Source organism: Salmo salar, chromosome ssa15 (assembly GCF_905237065.1).
Source record: "Salmo salar chromosome ssa15, Ssal_v3.1, whole genome shotgun sequence".
NCBI lineage: Eukaryota > Metazoa > Chordata > Actinopteri > Salmoniformes > Salmonidae > Salmo > Salmo salar.
The window spans coordinates 4,821,937-4,843,675 of record NC_059456.1 but is presented as its reverse complement, the minus strand read 5'-3'; the positions used below and the strand labels follow the sequence as shown (position 1 = coordinate 4,843,675).

General features: G+C 42.0%; 1 protein-coding gene across 1 annotated transcript in view; it reads right to left on the bottom strand.

The window, feature by feature from the left end:
- LOC106570902 (anthrax toxin receptor 2) overlaps positions 1-20,438 on the bottom strand; it is a 114,543-nt gene extending 94,105 nt beyond the window's left edge. The window contains exons 1-6 of the mRNA XM_045695384.1: positions 19,918-20,438; positions 12,235-12,306; positions 5,965-6,036; positions 5,617-5,698; positions 4,343-4,447; positions 3,861-4,010 (exon numbers count right to left, since the gene is read on the bottom strand). Of these exons, the coding sequence (XP_045551340.1) occupies positions 3,861-4,010; positions 4,343-4,447; positions 5,617-5,698; positions 5,965-6,036; positions 12,235-12,306; positions 19,918-20,069 (633 nt within the window). The 5' untranslated portion in view covers positions 20,070-20,438. The remainder of the gene's footprint in view (positions 1-3,860; positions 4,011-4,342; positions 4,448-5,616; positions 5,699-5,964; positions 6,037-12,234; positions 12,307-19,917) is intronic.
- Between the last annotated feature and the right edge of the window lie 1,301 nt (positions 20,439-21,739).

Genomic DNA, 21,739 nt, shown 5'->3' with positions numbered 1-21,739 from the left:
ATTGATTACCATTACCATTAGTATCTATCTATTTATCCTGTTCCAGGTCACTATTCCTCCTGTTTACATGTATATATTAATATCTATTTATCCTGTTCCAGGTCACTATTCCTCCTGTTTGCATGTATTTATTACCACTATTATATTACCATAAGTATTCAGCCCTGTTTACATGTATTTATTACCACTATTATATTACCATAAGTATTCAGCCCTGTTTACATGTATTTATTACCACTATTATATTACCATAAGTATTCAACCCTGTTTACATGTATATATTACCACTAGTATATTACCATAAGTATTCAACCCCGTTTACATGTATATATCTCAAGGATGATCAATGGAAACAGGATGCACCTGAGCTCAATTTAGAGTCTCATAGAAAAGGGTCTGAATACTTATGTCAATAAGGCATTTATGTATTCTTTTGTCATTATGGGGTACTGTGATGTCATTATGGGGTATTGTGATGTCATTATGGGGTACTGTGTGTAGATTGATGAGGGCAAAAATGATGTTATCAATTTTAGAATAAGGCTGTAACGTAACAAAATGTGGAAAAAGTAAAGGGGTCTGAACACTTTCCAAATGCACTGTATACAGTTGAAGTCAAAAGTTTACATACACTTAGGTTGGAGTCATTAAAACTCGTTTTTCAACCATTCCACAAATTTCTTGTTATCAAACTATAGATTTGGCAAGTCGGTTAGGACATCTACAGTACTTTGTGCATGACACAAGTAATTTTTCCAACAATTGTTTACAGATTATTTCACTTATAATTCACTGTATCACAATTCCAGTGGGTCAGATGTTTTATACACTAAGTTGACTGTGTCTTTAAACAGCTTGGAAAATTCCAGAAAATGATGTCATGGCTTTAGAAGACTCTAATAGGCTAATTGACATCATTTGAGTCACATCATGGGAAAATCTAAAGAAATCAGCCAAGACAACAGAAAAAAAATTGTAGACCTCCACAAGTCTGATTCATCCTTGGCAATTTCCAAATGCCTGAAGGTACCACGTTCATCTGTACAAACAATAGTACGCAAGTATTAAAACCATGGGACCACGCAGCCGTCATACCATGAACGTACTTTGGTGCGAAAAGTGCAAATCAATCCCAGAACAACAGCAAAGGACCTTGTGAAGATGGAGGAAACGGGTACAAAAGTATCTATATCCACAGTAAAACGAGTCCTATATCGACATTACCTAAAGGCCGCTCAGCAAGGAAGAAGCCACTGCTCCAAAATGGCCATAAAAAAGACAGACTATGGTTTGCAACTGCACATGGGGACAAATATCGTACTTTTTGGAGAAATGTCCTCTGGTCTGATGACACAAAAATAGAACGGTTTGGCCATAATGACCATTGTTATGTTTGGTGCACTTCACAAAATAGATGGCATCCTGAGGGAGGAAAATTATGTGGATATATTGAAGCAACATCTCAAGACATCAGTCAGAAAGTTAAACCTTGGTCGCAAATGGGTCTTCCAAATAGACAATGACCCAAAGTATACTTCCAAAGTTGTGGCAAAATGGCTTAAGGACAACAAAGTCAAGGTATTGGAGTGGCCATCGCAAAGTCCTGACCTCAATCCTATAGACAATTTGTGGGCAGAACTGAAAAAGCAGGTGCGAGCAAGGAGGCCTACAAACCTGACTCAGTTACACCAGCTCTGTCAGGAGGAATGGATCAAAATTTACTCTCTACTATTATTCTGACATTTCACATTCTTAAAATAAAGTGGTGATCCTAACTGACCTAATATAGGGAATCTTTACTTGGATTAAATGTCAGGAATTGTGAAAAACTGGGTTTTAAATGTATTTGGCTAAGGTTTATGTAAACTTCCGACTTCAACTGTAGCTGATAATGTATAGAGCTGTCCCTGTATAGAGCTGTCCCTGTATAGAGCTGTCCCTGTATAGAGCAGACCCTGTATAGAGCAGACCCTGTATAGAGCAGACCCTGTATAGAGCAGACCCTGTATATCGCTTACAGTCTCTATTTCTTCTCTTCCTATCGTATTTCTTATTTCTCCCCCCAAAAAGTGTCATCCTATTTCGATATTGAATACTGCTGTAGAGAAGGGCTTCCAAGGCATTTCAATGTACTTGTGCATGTGACAAATACAACTTCAAAATTTGAAGAACTTCCTTATTACACTCTAGTCAACAATCAAAACATTGGGTTGAACTAACAGTGTTGTACAGTTCTTCATGTCCTCATTTTAATATGTGAAGTCACTACTAGTCCGCTTTCAAAACAGTAACTTGCTAATGAAAACGCTTCATGGAAAACAAAACAATCAGAAGTTGCTCTGACTTGTCTGGAACTTTTGTCATGAAGTCACCGCGGAAGGAAAGCTGAAAGCTGCACACAGACGATCTCAAATCCTAGAAATCCGAGTGAGGAGCAACGAGGCCTGTTAGTACAGCAGTGTCCAGTATTACAGCACCGGGGAGACACGACCATGTTGGAGGAAACAGACACAGCACTGAGGAGACACGACCATGTTGGAGGAAACAGACACAGCACTGGGGAGACACGACCATGTTGGAGGAAACAGACACAGCACTGAGGAGACACGACCATGTTGGAGGAAACAGACACAGCACTGAGGAGACACGACCATGTTGGAGGAAACAGACACAGCACTGGGGAGACACGACCATGTTGGAGGAAACAGACACAGCACTGAGGAGACACGACCATGTTGGAGGAAACAGACACAGCACTGAGGAGACACGACCATGTTGGAGGAAACAGACACAGCACTGAGGAGACACGACCATGTTGGAGGAAACAGACACAGCACTGAGGAGACACGACCATGTTGGAGGAAACAGACACAGCACTGAGGAGACACGACCATGTTGGAGGAAACAGACACAGCACTGAGGAGACACGACCATGTTGGAGGAAACAGACACAGCACTGAGGAGACACGACCATGTTGGAGGAAACAGACACAGCACTGAGGAGACACGACCATGTTGGAGGAAACAGACACAGCACTGAGGAGACACGACCATGTTGGAGGAAACAGACACAGCACTGAGGAGACACGACCATGTTGGAGGAAACAGACACAGCACTGGGGAGACACGACCATGTTGGAGGAAACAGACACAGCACTGAGGAGACACGACCATGTTGGAGGAAACAGACACAGCACTGAGGAGACACGACCATGTTGGAGGAAACAGACACAGCACTGAGGAGACACGACCATGTTGGAGGAAACAGACACAGCACTGAGGAGACACGACCATGTTGGAGGAAACAGACACAGCACTGAGGAGACACGACCATGTTGGAGGAAACAGACACAGCACTGAGGAGACACGACCATGTTGGAGGAAACAGACACAGCACTGAGGAAACACGACCATGTTGGAGGAAACAGACACAGCACTGAGGAGACACGACCATGTTGGAGGAAACAGACACAGCACTGAGGAGACACGACCATGTTGGAGGAAACAGACACAGCACTGAGGAAACACGACCATGTTGGAGGAAACAGACACAGCACTGAGGAGACACGACCATGTTGGAGGAAACAGACACAGCACTGAGGAGACACGACCATGTTGGAGGAAACAGACACAGCACTGGGGAGACACGACCATGTTGGAGGAAACAGACACACAACCACTTATTTCCACGGGCTCTTTCCATGCACCTCAATATGAACGTCTGTCTCTTCAAGCAAAGGCAACTTCCATAAAAAGGTTACCAAATAACTCTAAAATAATTTACTTTGAATCAAGAACCCTTATTGTACATTTCTAGTGAATAAATGAACAAAGAAATAAACAAAACAATACAAACTTACGGAATTTACGATGCCTTTGAGTGCATGGAAGCCATCTTTGACAGGGAACACTTGATCTTTGGTGTCAGCCACCTCTGCTAGCTGTTGCTCGTCAAAGTCCTTGATACCAACACAGTACACTCGAGCACCGTAGGTCCTCGCAATGTTGGCCTGCATTAGAGAAAAATACGAATAATTTTAACTTTAAAGCAATAAGTGACACTGCATTGGATATTTATGGCCAGTTTCTCGAATCCAGATTATGTTGAGTCATGGACTAAAAAGCATTTAAATTAAGATTTTCCATTGAGAATTGTTTTTTAGTCCAACGTTTATGATGACTAAATAGACAATGTAAATGTTTGAGGACAGGGTTTTGTTCTCTCTGGATTCCATTAGAATTACGATTGGCGCTTAATCGGTGTGTCTGGGGAAAAAAAAGAATCTTGAACTAACAAACGTGAAAATGTAGAGGTAGTTTTTTAAAATAAAATCAAGCTCACCTCTTCGACTGTTAACTGGTGTATGAAGACCTCTAGCTTTCCGTCAGTCAGAGCTATGATGATGCTGGAGGACTTGGTGGTTTGGGCTTTGATTTGATAATTTGCCTTTTGGTTCAAACACAAGAGGTATTAATTAAACAGAGATATGTGATTATGAATGAATAAGAACAAACTGTACAGGGATGGGGTCAATTTAATTTCGATTCAGTCAATTTAGCCAGGAAGTAAACAGAAATTCCAACTCTGATTTCAGTTTTCCTCAATGCTCCATGCTTTCAAAGGGGTGGCAGGTAGTCTAGTGGTTAGAGCTTTGGGCCAATAACCCGAAAGGTTGCTAGAACGAATTCCTGAGCTGACAATGTAAAAATCTGTCGTTTTGCCCCTGAACAAGGCAGTTAACCCACTGTTCCTAGGCCGTCATTGTAAATAAGAATTTGTTCTTAACTGACTTGCCTAGTTAAATAAATAAAGGAAAATTGAACTTGGATTTTAAGTTCATTTCCTGAATCAACTGACTAGAATTGAAATGGAATTGACCCCAACCCTGTACAGTATGTCAGCAGAATACAAATTCAGACCTAACCGTTTAATATTCCCTTTATACTGCACTTTATAGCGGTTAAGAGTGTTGGGCCAGCAACCGAAAGGTCACTGGTTTGAATCCCCCAAGGGCCAAGGTAGAAAAATCTGCCATTCTGCCCTTGATCAAGGCAGTTAATCCCCAACAACAACTGTTCCCCGGACGCTGATAACGCGGAAGTCGATTAAGGAAGTCCCCAGCACCACTCGGATTCAGTAGTGTAACTGACTGGGTATCTCCTTTCGCTCTGGTCTAAAGTAGTGCACTATATAGGGATTTAGAGTAGGTTTAGAGTTGGTTTAGGGTTAAGTTTAGAGTAGGTTTATGGTTGGGTTTAGAGTAGGTTTAGGGTTAGGTTTAGAGTAGGTTTAGGGTTAGGTTTAGAGTAGGTTTAGTGTTAGGGTTAGAGTAGGTTTAGGTTTAAAGTAGGTTTAGGGTTAGGTTTAGGGTTAGGTTTAGAGTAGGTTTAGGGTTAGGTTTACAGTAGGTTAGGGTTCGGTCTAGAGTAGGTTTAGGGTTAGGTTTAGAGTAGGTTTAGGGTAAGGGATAGTGGATAGTTAGGGTTAGAGTAGGTTTAGGGTTAGGTTTACAGTAGGTTTAGGGTTAGGTTTACAGTAGGTTTAGGGTAAGGGATAGTGGATATTTAGTGCAACATCTATAAAGCATCTATTGGAGAGGGTTACCCATACTGCACCTCTTTAATTCCTTCATGCATGTAGGTTTCCCCTGCTGGCTTCACCTCTCTCAGTCTCTCCAGGCCTTCCTGGATTTCATATCTTCAAACAGAAAGACATCAATTCACTATCACAATTCACTATTCACATGTTCTGGTACGGTGGGTGTGTTTACAATTGGATACATATATAAATAGCCATTGGGGACTGTCATGACTAAACTTCAAATAAATGAGTCAGTTTTAAAACCGCCAGGAATACACACAATGCTTTAGTACTTGTTATAGCAATAACATGTACTATGATTCTTTATAATGTGATACTACAAAGTGTATTGCATGTCATTATCAATAGGAGGAATATAATACCTGTCTCCAGTGAGAGGTAACATCACTTTGGCTGAAGATGAGAACACTATAAAGGAAACCCTCATGCTGGGGCTGGAATGAAACAAAACAGTAGTGGACAAAACATTAAGAACACCTGCTCTTTCAATGACATAGACTGACCAGGTAAATCCTGGTGAAAGCTACGATCCCTTATTGATGTCACTTGTTAAATCCACTCAAATCAGTTTAGATGACGGGGAGGAGACAGGTTAAAAACCTCCTAAGGATCTCTACAGATCGGTGTCCCACCCACGGGACGGTTGAGCTAATGTAGGCTAATGCGATTAGCATGAGGTTGTAAGTAACAAGAACATTTCCCAGGACAGAGACATATCTGATATTGGCAGAAAGCTTAAATTCTTGTTAATTGAACTGCACCGTCCAATTTACAGTAGCTATTACAGTGAAATAATACCATGCTATTGTTTGAGGAGAGTGCACAGTTATTTACTTGAAAAGTTATTAATAAACCAATTAGGGACATTTGGGCAGTCTTGATACTACATTTTGAACAGAAATACAATTGTTCTTTGGATCAGTCTAAAACTTTGCACATACACTGCTGCCATCTACTGGCCAAAATCAAAATTGTGCCTGGACTGGAATAATACATTATGGCCTTTCTATTGCATTTCAAAGATGATGGTACAAAACATTTTTTTTTAAATGTTATTTTTTTCTTTCCATTATCTTTTACCAGATCTAATGTGTTATATGGTCCAAAATTAATTTCATATTTCCACAAACTTCAAAGTGTTTCCTTTCAAATGGTATCAATAATATGCATATCCTTGCTTCAGGTCCTGAGCTACAGGCAGATAGATTTGGGTCATTTTAGGCGAAAATTGAAAAAAAAGAAGGGGCAGATCCTCAGAAGGATATTCAAGCCTTGAGACAATTGAGACGTGGATTGTGTATGTGTGCCATTCAGAGGGTGAATGGGCAAGACAAAAGATTTAAGTGCCTTTGAACGTGGTATGATAGTAGGTGCCAGGTGCACCGGTATGTGTCAAGAACTGCAATGATGCTGGATTTTTCACGCTCAACAGTTTCCCATGTGTATCAAGAATGGTCCACCAGCCAAAAGACATCCAGCCAACTTGACACAACTGTGGGAAACAATGGAGTCAACATGGGCCGCGATCCGTATGGAACGCTTTCGACACCTTGTAGAAACCATGCCCCAACGAATTGAGGCTGTTCTGAGGGCAAAAAGGGGGGGAGCAACTCAATATTCAAAGGTGTTCTTAATGTTTGGTATTCAGTGTAAATCAGGTCAGTGTATTTCAGGTCAGTGTACAGTACCAGTCAAAAGTTTGGACTGACCTACTCATTCAAGGGTTTTTCTTTATTTTACTATTTTCTACATTGTAGAATAATAGTGAAGACCCTTTAACATATGAAATAAACAAATAGAATCATATAGTAACCAAACAAGTGTTAAACAAATCAAAATATATTTTATATTTGAGATTCTTCAAAGTAGCCATCCTTTGCCTTGATGACAGCTTTGCACACTCTTGACATTCTCTCAACTAGCTTCATGAGGTAGTCACCTGGAATGCATTTCAATTAACAGGTGTGCCTGCTTAAAAGTTAATTTGTGGAAATTCTTCCCTTCTTAATGTGTTTGAACCAATCAGAACAGCTCAAATAAGCAAAGAGAAACGACAGTCCATCATTACTTTAAGACATGAAGGTCAGTCAATACGGAACATTTTAAGAACTTTTAAAGTTTCTTTAAGTGCAGTCGCAAAAACCATCAAGCGCTATGATGAAACTGGCTCTCATGAGGACTGCAACAGAGTTACCTCTGCTGCAGAGGATAAGTTCATTAGAGTTACAAGCCTCAGAAATTGCAGCCCAAATAAATACTTCACTGAGTTCAAGTAACAGACTTATCTCAACATTAACTGTTCAGAGGAGGCTGTGTGAATCGGTTCTTCATGGTCAAATTGCTGCAAAGAAACCACTACTAAAGGACACCAACAAGAAGAGACTTCCTTGAACCAAGAAACACGAACAATGGATATTAGACCGGAGGAAATCTGTCCTTTGGTCAGATGAGTCCCTATTTCAGATTTTTGGTTCCATACGCTCTGTCTTTGTGAGATGGAGAGTAGGTAAACGGATGATCTCCGCATGTGTGGTTCCCACCGTGAAGCAAGGAGGAGGAGGTGTAATGGTGCAGGGGTGCTTTGCTGGTGACACTGTCTGTGATTTATTTAGAATTCAAGGCACACTTAACCAGTATTGCTACCACAGCATTCTGCAGCGATACGCAATCCCATCTGGTTTGCACTTATTGGGACTATCATTTGTTTTTCAACAGGACAATGACCCAACACACCTCCAGGCTGTGTAAAGGCTATTTGACCAAGGAGAGTGATGGAGTCCTAAATCAGATGACTTGGCCTCCACAATCACCTGACCTCAACCCAATTGAGATGGTTTGGTATGAGTTGGACCGCAGAGTGAAGGAAAAGCAGCCAACAAGTGCTCAGCATATGAGGGAACTCTTTCAAGACTGTTGGAAAAGCATTCCAGGTGAAGCTGGTGGAGAGAACGTAGAACATAGTAAAAATAAAGAAAAACCCTTGAATGAGTAGGTGTGTCCAAACTTATGACTGGAACTGTATATCAATAGTAGCTTTTAGTGTTGTATACTTTCTACACTAAAATGAAATACCACACATCCTTTTTCCTTTGAGACTGCACAGTAATACAACTCAGGGTCTCACTGACATGAGAAAAACAGCATGAGATAGTTATTAAATAGGCTGTCTAACATGCTGACCACACCGCTCGCGTTGCAAAATAAATGTACACATACATGTTATTCAATCATTGCAGCAACAGCGATTGCGTGTGTCAACGAGAGTCTGTGTAGCCAGGCTCTAAAATAGAACTTGCTTTTATTTGTGATGCTTGATGCGCTGCAAGTCCTGCCTCTACCATCTCCTCATTGGTTTTTAGGAGCATATACCCACATGGGTGATTGAAAGATGAACTGAGGTCCACACTCCAGTCCAGTTGGTGGTGGTAATGCACCTTAAAGTTGGTTGCCAACCGCCATATAAAGTCCAAAGAAGAAGAGATTACTAGAAACAAACTCGGTTTACCCTTTTATCTGTGGATTGTCAGAGGACCTTGTGCATTTCAGGTAAAATAACAACCCAATATTTATATCCCAGGACAAATTAGCTAGCAACAGCAAGGTAGCTAGCTAAATTGCCATAAATGTTTGCTTTTTGACCTGTCCCCAAATTAATATAGTTGGTTCAGAGTTTGTTTTGATATTTCAACCTGCGTGTCCTGATCGCGTCTAGTGTGGGTGGACAAAATAAACATGCACGCGAACGGTCTAGTCAGCATATAAGTGTAAAGACATTACTTCAGATGTATAGTGTGACGAAAAGAAAACATACCGACAAACGTTACATGGTATAAAACATACCAATATACTAGTGTGTATCACCTATTTCGAGTATGTGACTTAAGGGAGGATATGCTGTTCTCCTGTGGAAGGAGAAAGTGATAACAGACAGGAAACAGGTTGTCATGGCAATGATACATCACTACACACACACACACACACACACAACTACTCTCAGCTACTCAGCTAATCTCAGCTCGTGTAAACTAGTCTCAACTAGTCTCAGCTAGTCTGAGCTAGTTTCAACTAGTCCCAACCAGTCTCAGCCAGTCGCAGCCTGTCACAGCTAGTCTTAACTAGTCTCAGCATTTCTCAGCCAGTCTCAGCCAGTCTCAGCTAGTTGCAACTAGTCTCAGCCAATCTCAGCCTGTCACAGCTGACCTTAACTTGTCTCAGCCACTCTCAGCCAGTCTCAGCAAGTCTCAGCAAGTCCTCCCCCACAGCACATAGCATCTTTACGCCACACGGCCATATCTGGCAAGGAAATTCAGCAGCCATATAGATCACGTACTTTCTGAAGAAGTATTTTTGGAACATGACTGGGTAGTTTGTTTGAGGACATTGAGAATGTATTCTAGTCGTAACTGAGAAATGTCAAACAATTTGTATCAGTTTTAACTTTAGACAGGTGATGGATTGGCTAGAATCACATCTGAACTATATAGACATTATTGATCTTATATCTAGACTAACATCTCAGGCTAGGCTGAAATATAAGCCTGTCATTTCAATTAAAACCTTCTCCAGTTCTCTTCCAACCAACACTGAATAAATCAAGAGCTTGCTTGCAATGCCAGACTAGGAGAAATCCGGAGAAAGGGAAAAAAAAAAAGAGAGAAATCTCTCCAGTCTGCATGCTCCACATGGCAGAACAGAAGTGTTCTTGGTAAAGGAGCATTGTATAGCAGATTGTCCTCGCCTCTCAGTGTTCTTTTGCCTTACTGTACATTCCCTGTCTCCCTGCCTCTCCCTGGCCCATTCCGTGCACACCGCCTGGGTTCAAATACTATTTGAAATCCTTTCATTCATTTAAAAATACTTTATCTGTGCTTGACTAAGCTTGCCTGACTTAATGAACCAATAGAATAGTCCCAAAACTGTAAGCATCCGCCCATCTGGCGCTCTAGGCAGGCTAGAGCAAACGCTGAAAATATTTGAAACATGTCAAATACTACCCGAACCCAGGTCTTCTGGCCCATTCTGCGATAGATATCTATGTGTGGATCTGGTCCACCCCGGTTACAAATGGCCATTCTCACAGCCCAGAAGACTGATCCTCGCTGCCACCCACTCACACCTGGCCCATTTGCTATTTTCTTCAACAAACCGTTTCTTCATTTATGTTTGGCTGGGTCGATACCGTCTGGACTGGCACATAACATTTAGTCAATCGCCGTTGTTACGCAATAAAAAAATCACCCTGCAATCAGGGCCACCGGAAAACGTGTGGCTAGGTGGCGTCTGCCACAGCACTTTTCAATCAGGTGTGGCGTCATTTGACTTTTGATTTAGTTTAGCAAAATATATCAACGCAAAGCGTTAAAAAGAGTGGAAAAGTACCGTTTTTTTTACGATTTGCCTCATGATTTTGTGAACTCGCACCATTTCTCTGTCCTTCACATCCGAGTGCTGCTGCAGGCTCTGTGCATCTCTTGACCAATCAGATTCACAGAAATCACAGGTTGTGCGGGCCCGGGCACAACGCACAAAGCTCAAGGCGCTCTCCCCTTTCCTCCGGTATTTATTCACTCCCGACAGACACAATCAAAAACAATCTACATAAATGTAGCAGCCTATACACCTAAACAGTAGAGATCTGACATGCTGGACTGCATGGAAAGAAGACTATATTCCAGTCTGATCAACTGTAAACTACTAACAACAGCAGCTGCATAGTCTAGCCCAGTGGTTCTCAGCTGGTTTTGCCTCGGGACCGAAAGTGAACCAGTTTGTCTCAGTCGTGACTCAATATTTGCATTGCAAAAAGAAATCGGCAAAATACAGTATGGAAAACTATTTTTAATGCTATTTGACAAGTGAACAACTTTCCCACCTCTCATTGTCAATAATGAAATTTTGCCAATTTTCTTGATGAAGAATGTTAATAAACTCACTGGTTTGCTTAATATAAGCAATTTGAAATGTATACTTTTGTATATCTTAGCAATTACATTTACTTTTGATACTTAAGTATATTTAAAACCAAATACTTTTAGATTTTTACTCAAGTAGTATTTTACTGGGTGATTTTCAACTTTTACTTCTACTTCATTTTCTATTAAAGTACTTTTACTCAAGTATGAAAACTGGGTACTTTTTACACCACTGTCTAGAAGATATAATAAGAAAGCAGAGGATTTATTTAATACATACATTTTTTTCCTTTTTTGGGGAGGGGGGGTGGGTAGGCACAGAACTACCTCCATACTTTCAGTCATTTATTTAAACCGGTTACGATTACGTTCACACGAGTCCTCTGCCTACAATTCAATTTGGTTGACTGATCCTGTTGTCCTGCTTGTATTCATTCCACACAGGTTGAACATTGTGTCTACTATGATAGTTGGTAAATATACAAGGCTATATCGGTTTAATGGACTGGGATGAATTTGATTTGTGTTTTAGCTGGACAAAAGTCAGTTATAATAATATCCACTGTTTTATATTGTAAAACAAAACGTGTCCAAGGGCCTCAGGTTCCATTTTAACAAACATGCATCCAAACTACAGTCCAGCATTGTCCCTTTTCCCAGACTACAGTTCATTTGTATAACATACATTTACCATGTTTGGGGAAAAAAAACAATGCTCACCTCACAAATCGGTCTGTAAGGTTCTTCACGAAGGCATAAATTTCACCCCAGTCGTTAGAAACACTTCCCGACCTGCAACAGAGAAAACACAGTTAATATATACAGTAGAATATATACGATTTACCAAAACGATTTACAGTAGGCTACAGTCTGTGATGAGTGAAAAGATGTGAGCCCAGCAGGAATCAAACCCACGACCCTGGTGTTTTTAGCTTACCAACTGAGTCACAGATGACTATATGTGGACCAACAGCTGATTTGCTGACTACAGTGATGGTGATAGTTCTGGTTACTGTACTGATAACACGAAGAGAGAGCCTTCTGCAGTTCATCAAAACATAGGTTTAACATTAAAGTGTGCTGCTGACTGAGCATAACATGAGTCAGCTGCATGTGTTCTAGACCAATGATTTAAGATTATACATACAGTGGGGAGAACAAGTATTCGATACACTGCCGATTTTGCAGGTTTTCCTACTTACAAAGCATGTAGAGGTCTGTACTTTTTATCATAGGTACACTTCAACTGTGAGACGGAATCTAAAACAAAAATCCAGAAAATCACATTATGATTTATAAGTAAGTAATTTGCATTTTATTGCATGACATAAGTATTTGATACATCAGAAAAGCAGAACTTAATATTTGGTACAGAAACCTTTGTTTGCAATTACAGAGATCATACATTTCCTGTAGTTCTTGACCAGGTTTGCACACACTGCAGCAGGGATTTTGGCCCACTCCTCCATACAGACCTTCTCCAGATCCTTCAGGTTTCGGGGCTGTCGCTGGGCAATGTAGACTTTCAGCTGCCTCCAAAGATTTTCTATTGGGTTCAGGTCTGGAGACTGGCTAGGCCACTCCAGCACCTTGAGATGCTTCTTACGGAGCCACTCCTTAGTTGCCCTGGCTGTGTGTTTCGGGTCGTTGTCATGCTGGAAGACCCAGCCACGACCCATCTTCAATGCTCTTACTGAGGGAAGGAGGTTGTTGGCCAAGATCTCACGATACATGGCCCCATCCATCCTCCCCTCAATACGGTGCAGTCGTCCTGTCCCCTTTGCAGAAAAGCATCCCCAAAGAATGATGTTTCCACCTCCATGCTTCACGGTTGGGATGGTGTTCTTGGGGTTGTACTCATTCTTCTTCTTCCTCCAAACACAGCGAGTGGAGTTTAGACCAAAAAGCTCTATTTTTGTCTCATCAGACCACATGACCTTCTCCCATTCCTCCTCTGGATCATCCAGATGGTCATTGGCAAACTTCAGATGGGCCTGGACATGCGCTGGCTTGAGCAGGGGGACCTTGCGTGCGCTGCAGGATTTTAATCCATGACGGCGTAGTGTGTTACTAATGGTTTTCTTTGAGACTGTGGTCCCAGCTCTCTTCAGGTCATTGACCAGGTCCTGCCGTGTAGTTCTGGGCTGATCCCTCACCTTCCTCATGATCATTGATGCCCCACGAGGTGAGATCTTGCATGGAGCCCCAGACCGAGGGTGATTGACCGTCATCTTGAACTTCTTCCATTTTCTAATAATTGCGCCAACAGTTGTTGCCTTCTCACCAAGCTGCTTGCCTATTGTCCTGTAGCCCATCCCAGCCTTGTGCAGGTCTATAATTTTATCCCTGATGTCCTTACACAGCTCTCTGGTCTTGGCCATTGTGGAGAGGTTGGAGTCTGTTTGATTGAGTGTGTGGACAGGTGTCTTTTATACAGGTAACGAGTTCAAACAGGTGCAGTTAATACAGGTAATGAGTGGAGAACAGGAGGGCTTCTGAAAGAAAAACTAACAGGTCTGTGAGAGCCGGAATTCTTACTGGTTGGTAGGTGATCAAATACTTATGTCATGCAATAAAATGCTAATTAATTACTTAAAAATCATACAATGTGATTTTCTGGATTTTTGTTTTAGATTCCGTCTCTCACAGTTGAAATGTACCTATGATAAAAATTACAGACCTCTACATGCTTTGTAAGTAGGAAAACCTGCAAAATCGGCAGTGTATCAAATACTTGTTCTCCCCACTGTATATGCCTTTCAGCAGACAATTTTATCCAAAGTGACTTATAATGCGTGCACAGGGTTGGGGAGTAACAAAAAAACAGTAACTGTAATCCGTTATGTTACCAGCAAAAATATTGTAATCAGATTACTGATACTTTTGAAAAACTAGTTGATTACTTTTAAATTCAGAAAGGATGTTTGCGGGAAAAAAATCATTGTCCCTTCTCTGTTTTCTCAATGACATTGAAACCAGCATTGAAAAAAGGCGCAAATGTATGTTTGTTCCAACCTGAGTGAGTCTGACCACAAATCAGAGACCACTATGATGATACACCAAATGTGTTTAATGGATTGCGGGGAAAAGAGCGGGAATAGGCTTTTATAGGCTACAATCCAAGCTATGTCTTCCAATGGTGCGACTGCTGTCGGCATCCAAATATTCTTCAACTTGAATAAATGCTTGGAGGTAAGGATGACAGCAGCGGTGTAATCATCTCGATACGGATATCACTTATTAATTAATATTTACATAGCACATTGATGTGAATCACACTGCTTCTCTCTCATTTAGCTATTTGCGCCTTACTGTTCACAAATCTAAATGTGTATTTTAACCCAATAATGGTTGAATTCAAGAAGTTTAAGCTGTCTATCAATCATTGTTTTTGAAACCAGTGGACAGCCAGTGAAAAATGCGCTCTTGCAACAGCTGCATAGTACAGATCCAAGCCTACGGAATAAAAGTGGGGCTTTTATTGCTCAATATAATTCATGCTGATAAAAACTAAATCCATAGGCCTAATGGACACATGTTCAAACTTAGACACTTTTGATGAGACTTAAAGGAACAATCTGAAGTTGCTACATCCATAAATTATTGTCACGCAATGGATATATATATAGAATTGTCGCGCCCAAACACCATAGAGAGCCCTCGGGGTTTCAGGGCGTGACAGTACCCCCCCCAAAGGTGCGGACTCCGACCGCAAAACCTGAAACCAACTGGGGAGGGTAGGGGGGGTGACTAGTGTCGGTGGCAGCTCCTGTGCGGGTCTTTGCCCCTGCCCAGAGCCGGGTAGAACGCCGTGCCCAGACTGGGCATCAGCGCAGAGGAGGGCCCTGGCCATGGAGCCGAGTTGGCCGCCGTGCCTGGACTGGGCACCGGCGCAGAGGAAGGCTCCGGCTTTGGAGCGGGACTGGACGCCATGCCTATACTGAGCATCGGCGCAGGTTGCACCGGACTGATGACACGCTCCTCAGGTCGAGTGCGTGGAGCCGGCACAGGACGCGCCGGGCTGGAGAGGCGCACTGGAGGCCTAGTGCGTGGAGCCGGTACAGGTGGCACTGGACTGTTCACACGCACTTTAGGGCGAGTGCGGGGAGCTGGCACAGGACGTACCGGACTGGGGAGGCGCACTGGAGGCCTGATGCGTGGAGCCGGCACAGGTGGCACCGGACTGGTGACACGCACTTCCGGAAGGGTGCGGAGAGCTGTCCCATGATGCACCAGACTGCTGACAGGATCTTCAGGTCTAACATCTCTCTCATCTCGCTCTCTCCCAACTTCTCCATTGCCTCCCTGACGGTCTCTGGCTCTTCAGGACGAGTGTGGGGATCTGGCACAGGACGTACCGGACTAGGGAGGCGCACTGGAGGCCAGATGCGTGAAGCCAGCACAGGTTTCACCGGACTGATGACACGCTCCTCCATACGCCTGCGTTGCCGCATACTCCTAGCTAACCCCTCTCTCCGGTATCCTTCCTCACACTGTTCCATCGACTCCCAGGCGGGCTCTGGCACTCCCCGCTGCTCAATCGACCACCCCTCGTGCCCCCCTCAAAAAAATATCTTGGGGTTTCTGTGGCCGCGGTCCCCGGCGTCATCTCTGTCCTTCCTGCGTCCTCTGCGACTCCCGCCAAGGAAGGGTCTCATGTCCTCCCATGATCTCCTCCCATGTCCAAAACTCCTTCACCTCATGAACACGCTGCTTGGTCCTTGTGTGGTGGGATATTCTGTCACGCTCGTGGAAATTGACAGACCAAGGTGCAGCGTGTGTTGGGTTCCACATCTTAATTTCAGTGAAACTTCTACACAAAACAATAAACAAACTACGAACGTGAAAAAACGTGGTGCAACATGCACTCTCACACAAACAATATCCCACAAATCAGGTGGGAACAAATGACCACTTAAGTATGATCCCCAATTAGAGACAACGATAAACAGCTGCCTCTAATTGGGAACCACACTCACAAACAAACATAGAAAACAAAATGCTAGATAACCCCCCTAGTCACGTCCTGACCTAAAACACCATAGAGAACCCCGAGGGCTCTCTATGGTCAGGGCGTGACAATTCCATATATATATCCATTGATTATTTTGGAATATAACTTCTAAATGCCTCATGAGTTTAGTTCAACTGTTACACTCCATGAGAACCCAAAACATAAGCTTGTTTTACTCCAATGTTTGTAAATATTGTAAATGTAAACAAACACTGTATATCCTAATAACATGGTTACAACTATCATGTTGATATTTTGTTGTTGTTTTGTTATTGTTTCATCTGTGGATTTGCCCTTTAAAACAGGTGCATATTATCAAGATATCGAAGTGTCAATAACAAAAAGGTAAACAATAGGACTATAGTAATGCATCATATGACATTCATTTTTCACATGTAAATAACACTTCTCAGTAGTGCTCAAGCAGGCCATTCCATGAGCGCAGAATTTATTTTTCAACTAGAATCAATGAGCCCAATCAGTCCTCCATGACAACAAAATCATAAACAACAGAGTAGGGCTGGCTAATAAGTCCTTAGTTTTGGGGTTATGCTCAGGTAAAACTATTTGGCTAATCTATACTTCCATATTTCCAAGTCCTATTCTTGAAGATCAAGGGGTATAACATTTATTGGAATGACTAGAATTCTGATAGACTTTGGTTTTTAATGTAAAGATATAATTGAATCATATTATTATATGTAGTAGAAAGTGATGGGTTAGAAGAAGCCTACATAACCAACCCATAAAGTAAAATGTAACATCCATATATGTCCAGCTATGTTAAACTTTAACATTGATTTATCCTGCGATAGATGTCATTCAATTGGTAACATACATTTTTGCCTTCTTCTAATGCCTCTTAAGGGGAAAGTAATCTAAAAGTAACTGAATGTAATCAGATTACGTTACTGCGTTTGGGTAATCCAAAAGTTACGTTATTACAATTTTGGACAGGTAACTAGTAACTAGTAACGGATTACATTTAGAAAGGAAAAAACCCAGCCCCATGCATGTTTTTCATATAGGTGGAACCCACTATGTAGGAATCGAACCCACTATGTAGGCATTGCAAGAGCCATGCTCTACCAAACTGAGCTGAAGTCATGGATAGTTTGCAGCTTGCATAGGAGAGCAAAAGCCCCATACTTCACACATTGTCTGCTGGAAGCGGCGATAGAAGAAAGACAACCACATTGTCTTTGAAACTTAATTGAACATGAGTCATATAAATCCTGAGAAGACTCTATGAACTTGATCCCCCAACCCCCTGCTGTAGTTGGCTGTCTCTTTATATTGGTAAAGTGTTCATTATGGTGCTCATGATGAGCAGAGTCAAGAAACATATTTTCTGTTATAACCACTCATATTTTGTGTTGTGCCAAAACCACAAATTGTGTGAGTTTCTACCACTGCATGACAATAGAGATTCAATAAACTCAATTACTGTGGCATGGACTACTTCCCTGGTCGACTTCCCCGGTCGACTTCCCCGGTCTACTTACTTCCTTGCTACAATACCACTACCACCTACATTCATGAAATAAACTATCTTGGTCGATAGCTGATTGTTATCATTGTTATCATCCAGATACATCACGTGACTAAATGTGACTGTAACAGTCAACGGCAGGTGACATTGGAGTGTGTTTGTCTCACACACCTCAGCCATTGGCAAACCGTACCCTGTATCAGTCAAAGTGACCAATGTGAACACGGTTAGAGTGTAAAAATGTACCCTTAATGATAACGACACTGCGGTAATTTAAACAAATAATTACAATTTAATGTATGTGCAGAGAACATTAAAACATGAAAAGATCCTTCCGCCATCTTTCACAGAGCACCTCTCCTCCCCCATGTCCAAGTTAAATGTATCTGTCTCCATCTCCAAGTTAAATGTCTCTGTCTGGCAAAGAGTGGGTTGAGGGGGAGGGGGGAAGGGGGGGGGGGGAACGAATCTGGTGATAAGCTTTGTGACTACATTATATTGTAGGGTCCTTTCCTCAATCCAACACCTATGCTCTTTTTCACAGTACTGAGCTAAACCGAGCTGAGCTGCATTGACCTGGCCTGGTTACACATCCATCAGAGTTACTGCTGGAACAGATCTGGAAGACAATGTGAAGAAAGAAAAACAACAAATCTCCAAGCCAGAACAGTATGGGTTAGGCATGTCCTATAGTGTGAATCAGGTACTAGCAACCTCAACAAGAGGTTCGGTCCTCTTGGTGTAATGGCAAAGGTGTTGGACTGTCCTACTAAAGCAAATCAAAATGCCCCTTTTTACTTTGTCAGTTGTATCAACAGTACTATGAGCATCATCCTGTCATTTTCTAACTGAAGACAGGATGGAGCAGACAGAGGGTTTGAAACTGGGGCAGGAAGAGGAGGAGTAGACAGAGGGTTTGAAACTGGGCAGGAAGGGGAGGAGTCAGCTTGCACAAATATGGCATTGAGTCAAGATGGGAAAGAAGAATAATTGAAGTCAAAAAAATGCTTTGTATCAAGTCTGCTTCCTGCTAAAGTATGGTACGTAATTGCAGAACTTCAGCTGTGTCTTAACTCTTGCCGAACTGGAAAGAACTATCCTTATGTTACAAGTTAGTAAACCACATTTATGGCAAACAAGGGATTTGGGTTAAACCGATGGTTAGATTTAGGCTGCAACCCTAAAGTTTTGTCTCTGTAGCTTCATGTTATTATGGTTTGGCAGAACTATACAGTGTATCCATTCTAGCCCACAGTCTGCTGTCATTGTGACATAGGCCTGGCATAAACTGGTGATGAAATCAGAGCTTTAACATTATCTTTAAAGTAAAGTGTAACAGAGGTGGTTCGGCAAACTACTCAAGTGACTTATAACCTTGCCTGAGACCTGAATACTTGTGTTAGCTCCCCCAAACTAATGAGTAGGCCCTTAGCTCAGCGGGCTAACATAGTCTTCTGATAAGCAGGAGACCGGGATTTGAACCCATGCCAATCTGTCACATACACAGTTGTCCAGTTGTCCTGCATCCTCATGATAACTCTTCTCTGCTGCCCTGAGTTGAACTTGACCATGATTCAACCATCCTAATGATGATGCATGTATTGGAATGTCCTTGAATTACATTTAGGCCAGCGTTATATATCATATAAGCAGGCAACCAGAACTAACCAAATTAACCTTTCAGCTGCTGAAACTAACGGACAAAACATATAGGATTTGTTTTGAATCTAAAACAAATGAAAAGTAATTGTGACTTGGTAAAGGTGACATTGTTGTGACATTGTTAAACTGTTACATTGTAGCACTGTAGCTACATTGTCTTGTTTTTTTTTTGTATCCATCCCTAAGCACAAGCAGCTACTCCTGTGATACAGATGTGATACAACGTTTTACTTACCTATCTAAAACGAAGTATAAGTCGTAAGCTCCGTGGCAAGACGCTTCTTCTGCATGACAAGACCATGCAAACAAACTCAGCAGAATTACTCCAGCTCTTACTGCTGTTAACGTCCAGTGGAATTTAGCGCGATGGCGTGTTTTCTCCTTCATTGTCAAGTTCAACGGTGTGTCGTTGTGGGCCGCAAAGTAAACTTGTAAAGCGAAATTACACACGTATTATTCTAGCACATGAACAGCAGGCCTAGTGAGTAGACTAAAAACTATTCGCACATCTGCAACGGTTGACGAGTAAGATGTCAAAATGTATACAAGCGCAACAATGATATCTAGCCTTGTTACAAAATAGAGGAAATAACAGAGCCCATGTCACCGACAGTATTTCCTAATGTCCTATGACCATTTTACACTAGACCTTGTAACCTCAGCATGTGTTGAGTCAATACAATAGCCCATTGCATAAAAACATCCCCCGTAGGCTACAACGAAGCAGCTCCCAAGAAAAGTTAAACTGATTCCAAAAGGCGCATGCGCCTGGTGAAAACCGACGTGGTAAAGTTGAGTGGGTCCCCGGGTGGTCGCAGTGCTGTCAGGAGCGCAAGCACAGCTGCTGTAAGGTCTTTCAGAGGTTGGTGAAACGGGAAAGGCACAATTCAATCACCAGAACATGTCGGCCCATAGTATATTGACAATTATTTAACAAAAGGTTAGTTTAAAGTGGGTGAATAGCCTATAATAATTTGCAGCCTAGTCTTTATCTAAAATGCTGTTTTTGGGTGGAGGGAGGAGAGTGAGGGCCACCAATTAAATATGAAAACATAGCCTTTGCCTACAGTCGAAGCATATTTTGTTATGCGGAATACAGCACCATCAAAACGTAAACCCAAATCCTGCTGTCACCAGTCCTATTTTTTTTTTTATCCAACCACAATAGCCCGCAAACATTTTTTTATCTGACGATGAGTTATGAGATTGTGAGATCATGATTATGAAATAGGGAGTCATTATTATAAGATAGTGAGTCATTATTTTGAGATAGTGAGTCATTATTATGAGATATGTTTATTTGATCTTTATCACATGAATCCAATGTGCACTTTGCATCAGGCAGTCCTCAACTTTCAAGGTTAACCTTATGTACAGTGCCTTCGGAAAGTATTCAGACCCCTTGACTTTCTGCACATTTTGTTAGGTTACAGCCTTATTCTAAAATTGATTAAATTGTTGTTTTTTTCTCATCAATGCAACACATTATGCCATAATGACAAAGCAAAAACTTGTTTTTAGATTTCTTTTGCTATTTAAAAAAATAAATGAAATATAACATTTACATAAGTATTCAGACCCTTTACTCAGTACTTTGTTAAAGCACCTTCAGCAGCGATTACAGCCTTGAGTCTTCTTGGGTATGACGCTACAAGCTTGGCACACCTGTATTTGGGGAGTTTCTTCCATTCTACTCTGCAGATTCTCTCAAGCTCTGTCAGGTTGGATGGGGAGCATCGCTGCACAGCTATTTTTATGTTTCTCCAGAGATGTTCGATCGGGTTCAAGTCCGGGTTCTGGCTGGGCCACTCAAGGACATTGAGACTTGTCCCGAAGCCACTCCTGCGTTGTCTTGGCTGTGTGCTAGGGTCGTTGTCCTGTTGGAAGGTGAACCTTTGCACCAATCTGAGGTCCTGAGTGCTCTGGAGCAGGTTTTCATCAAGGATCTCTCTGTACTTTGCTCTGTTCATCTTTGACTCGATCCTGACTAGTCTCCCAGTCCCTGCCGCTGAAAAACATCCCCACAGCATGATGCTGCCACCACCATGCTTCACCGT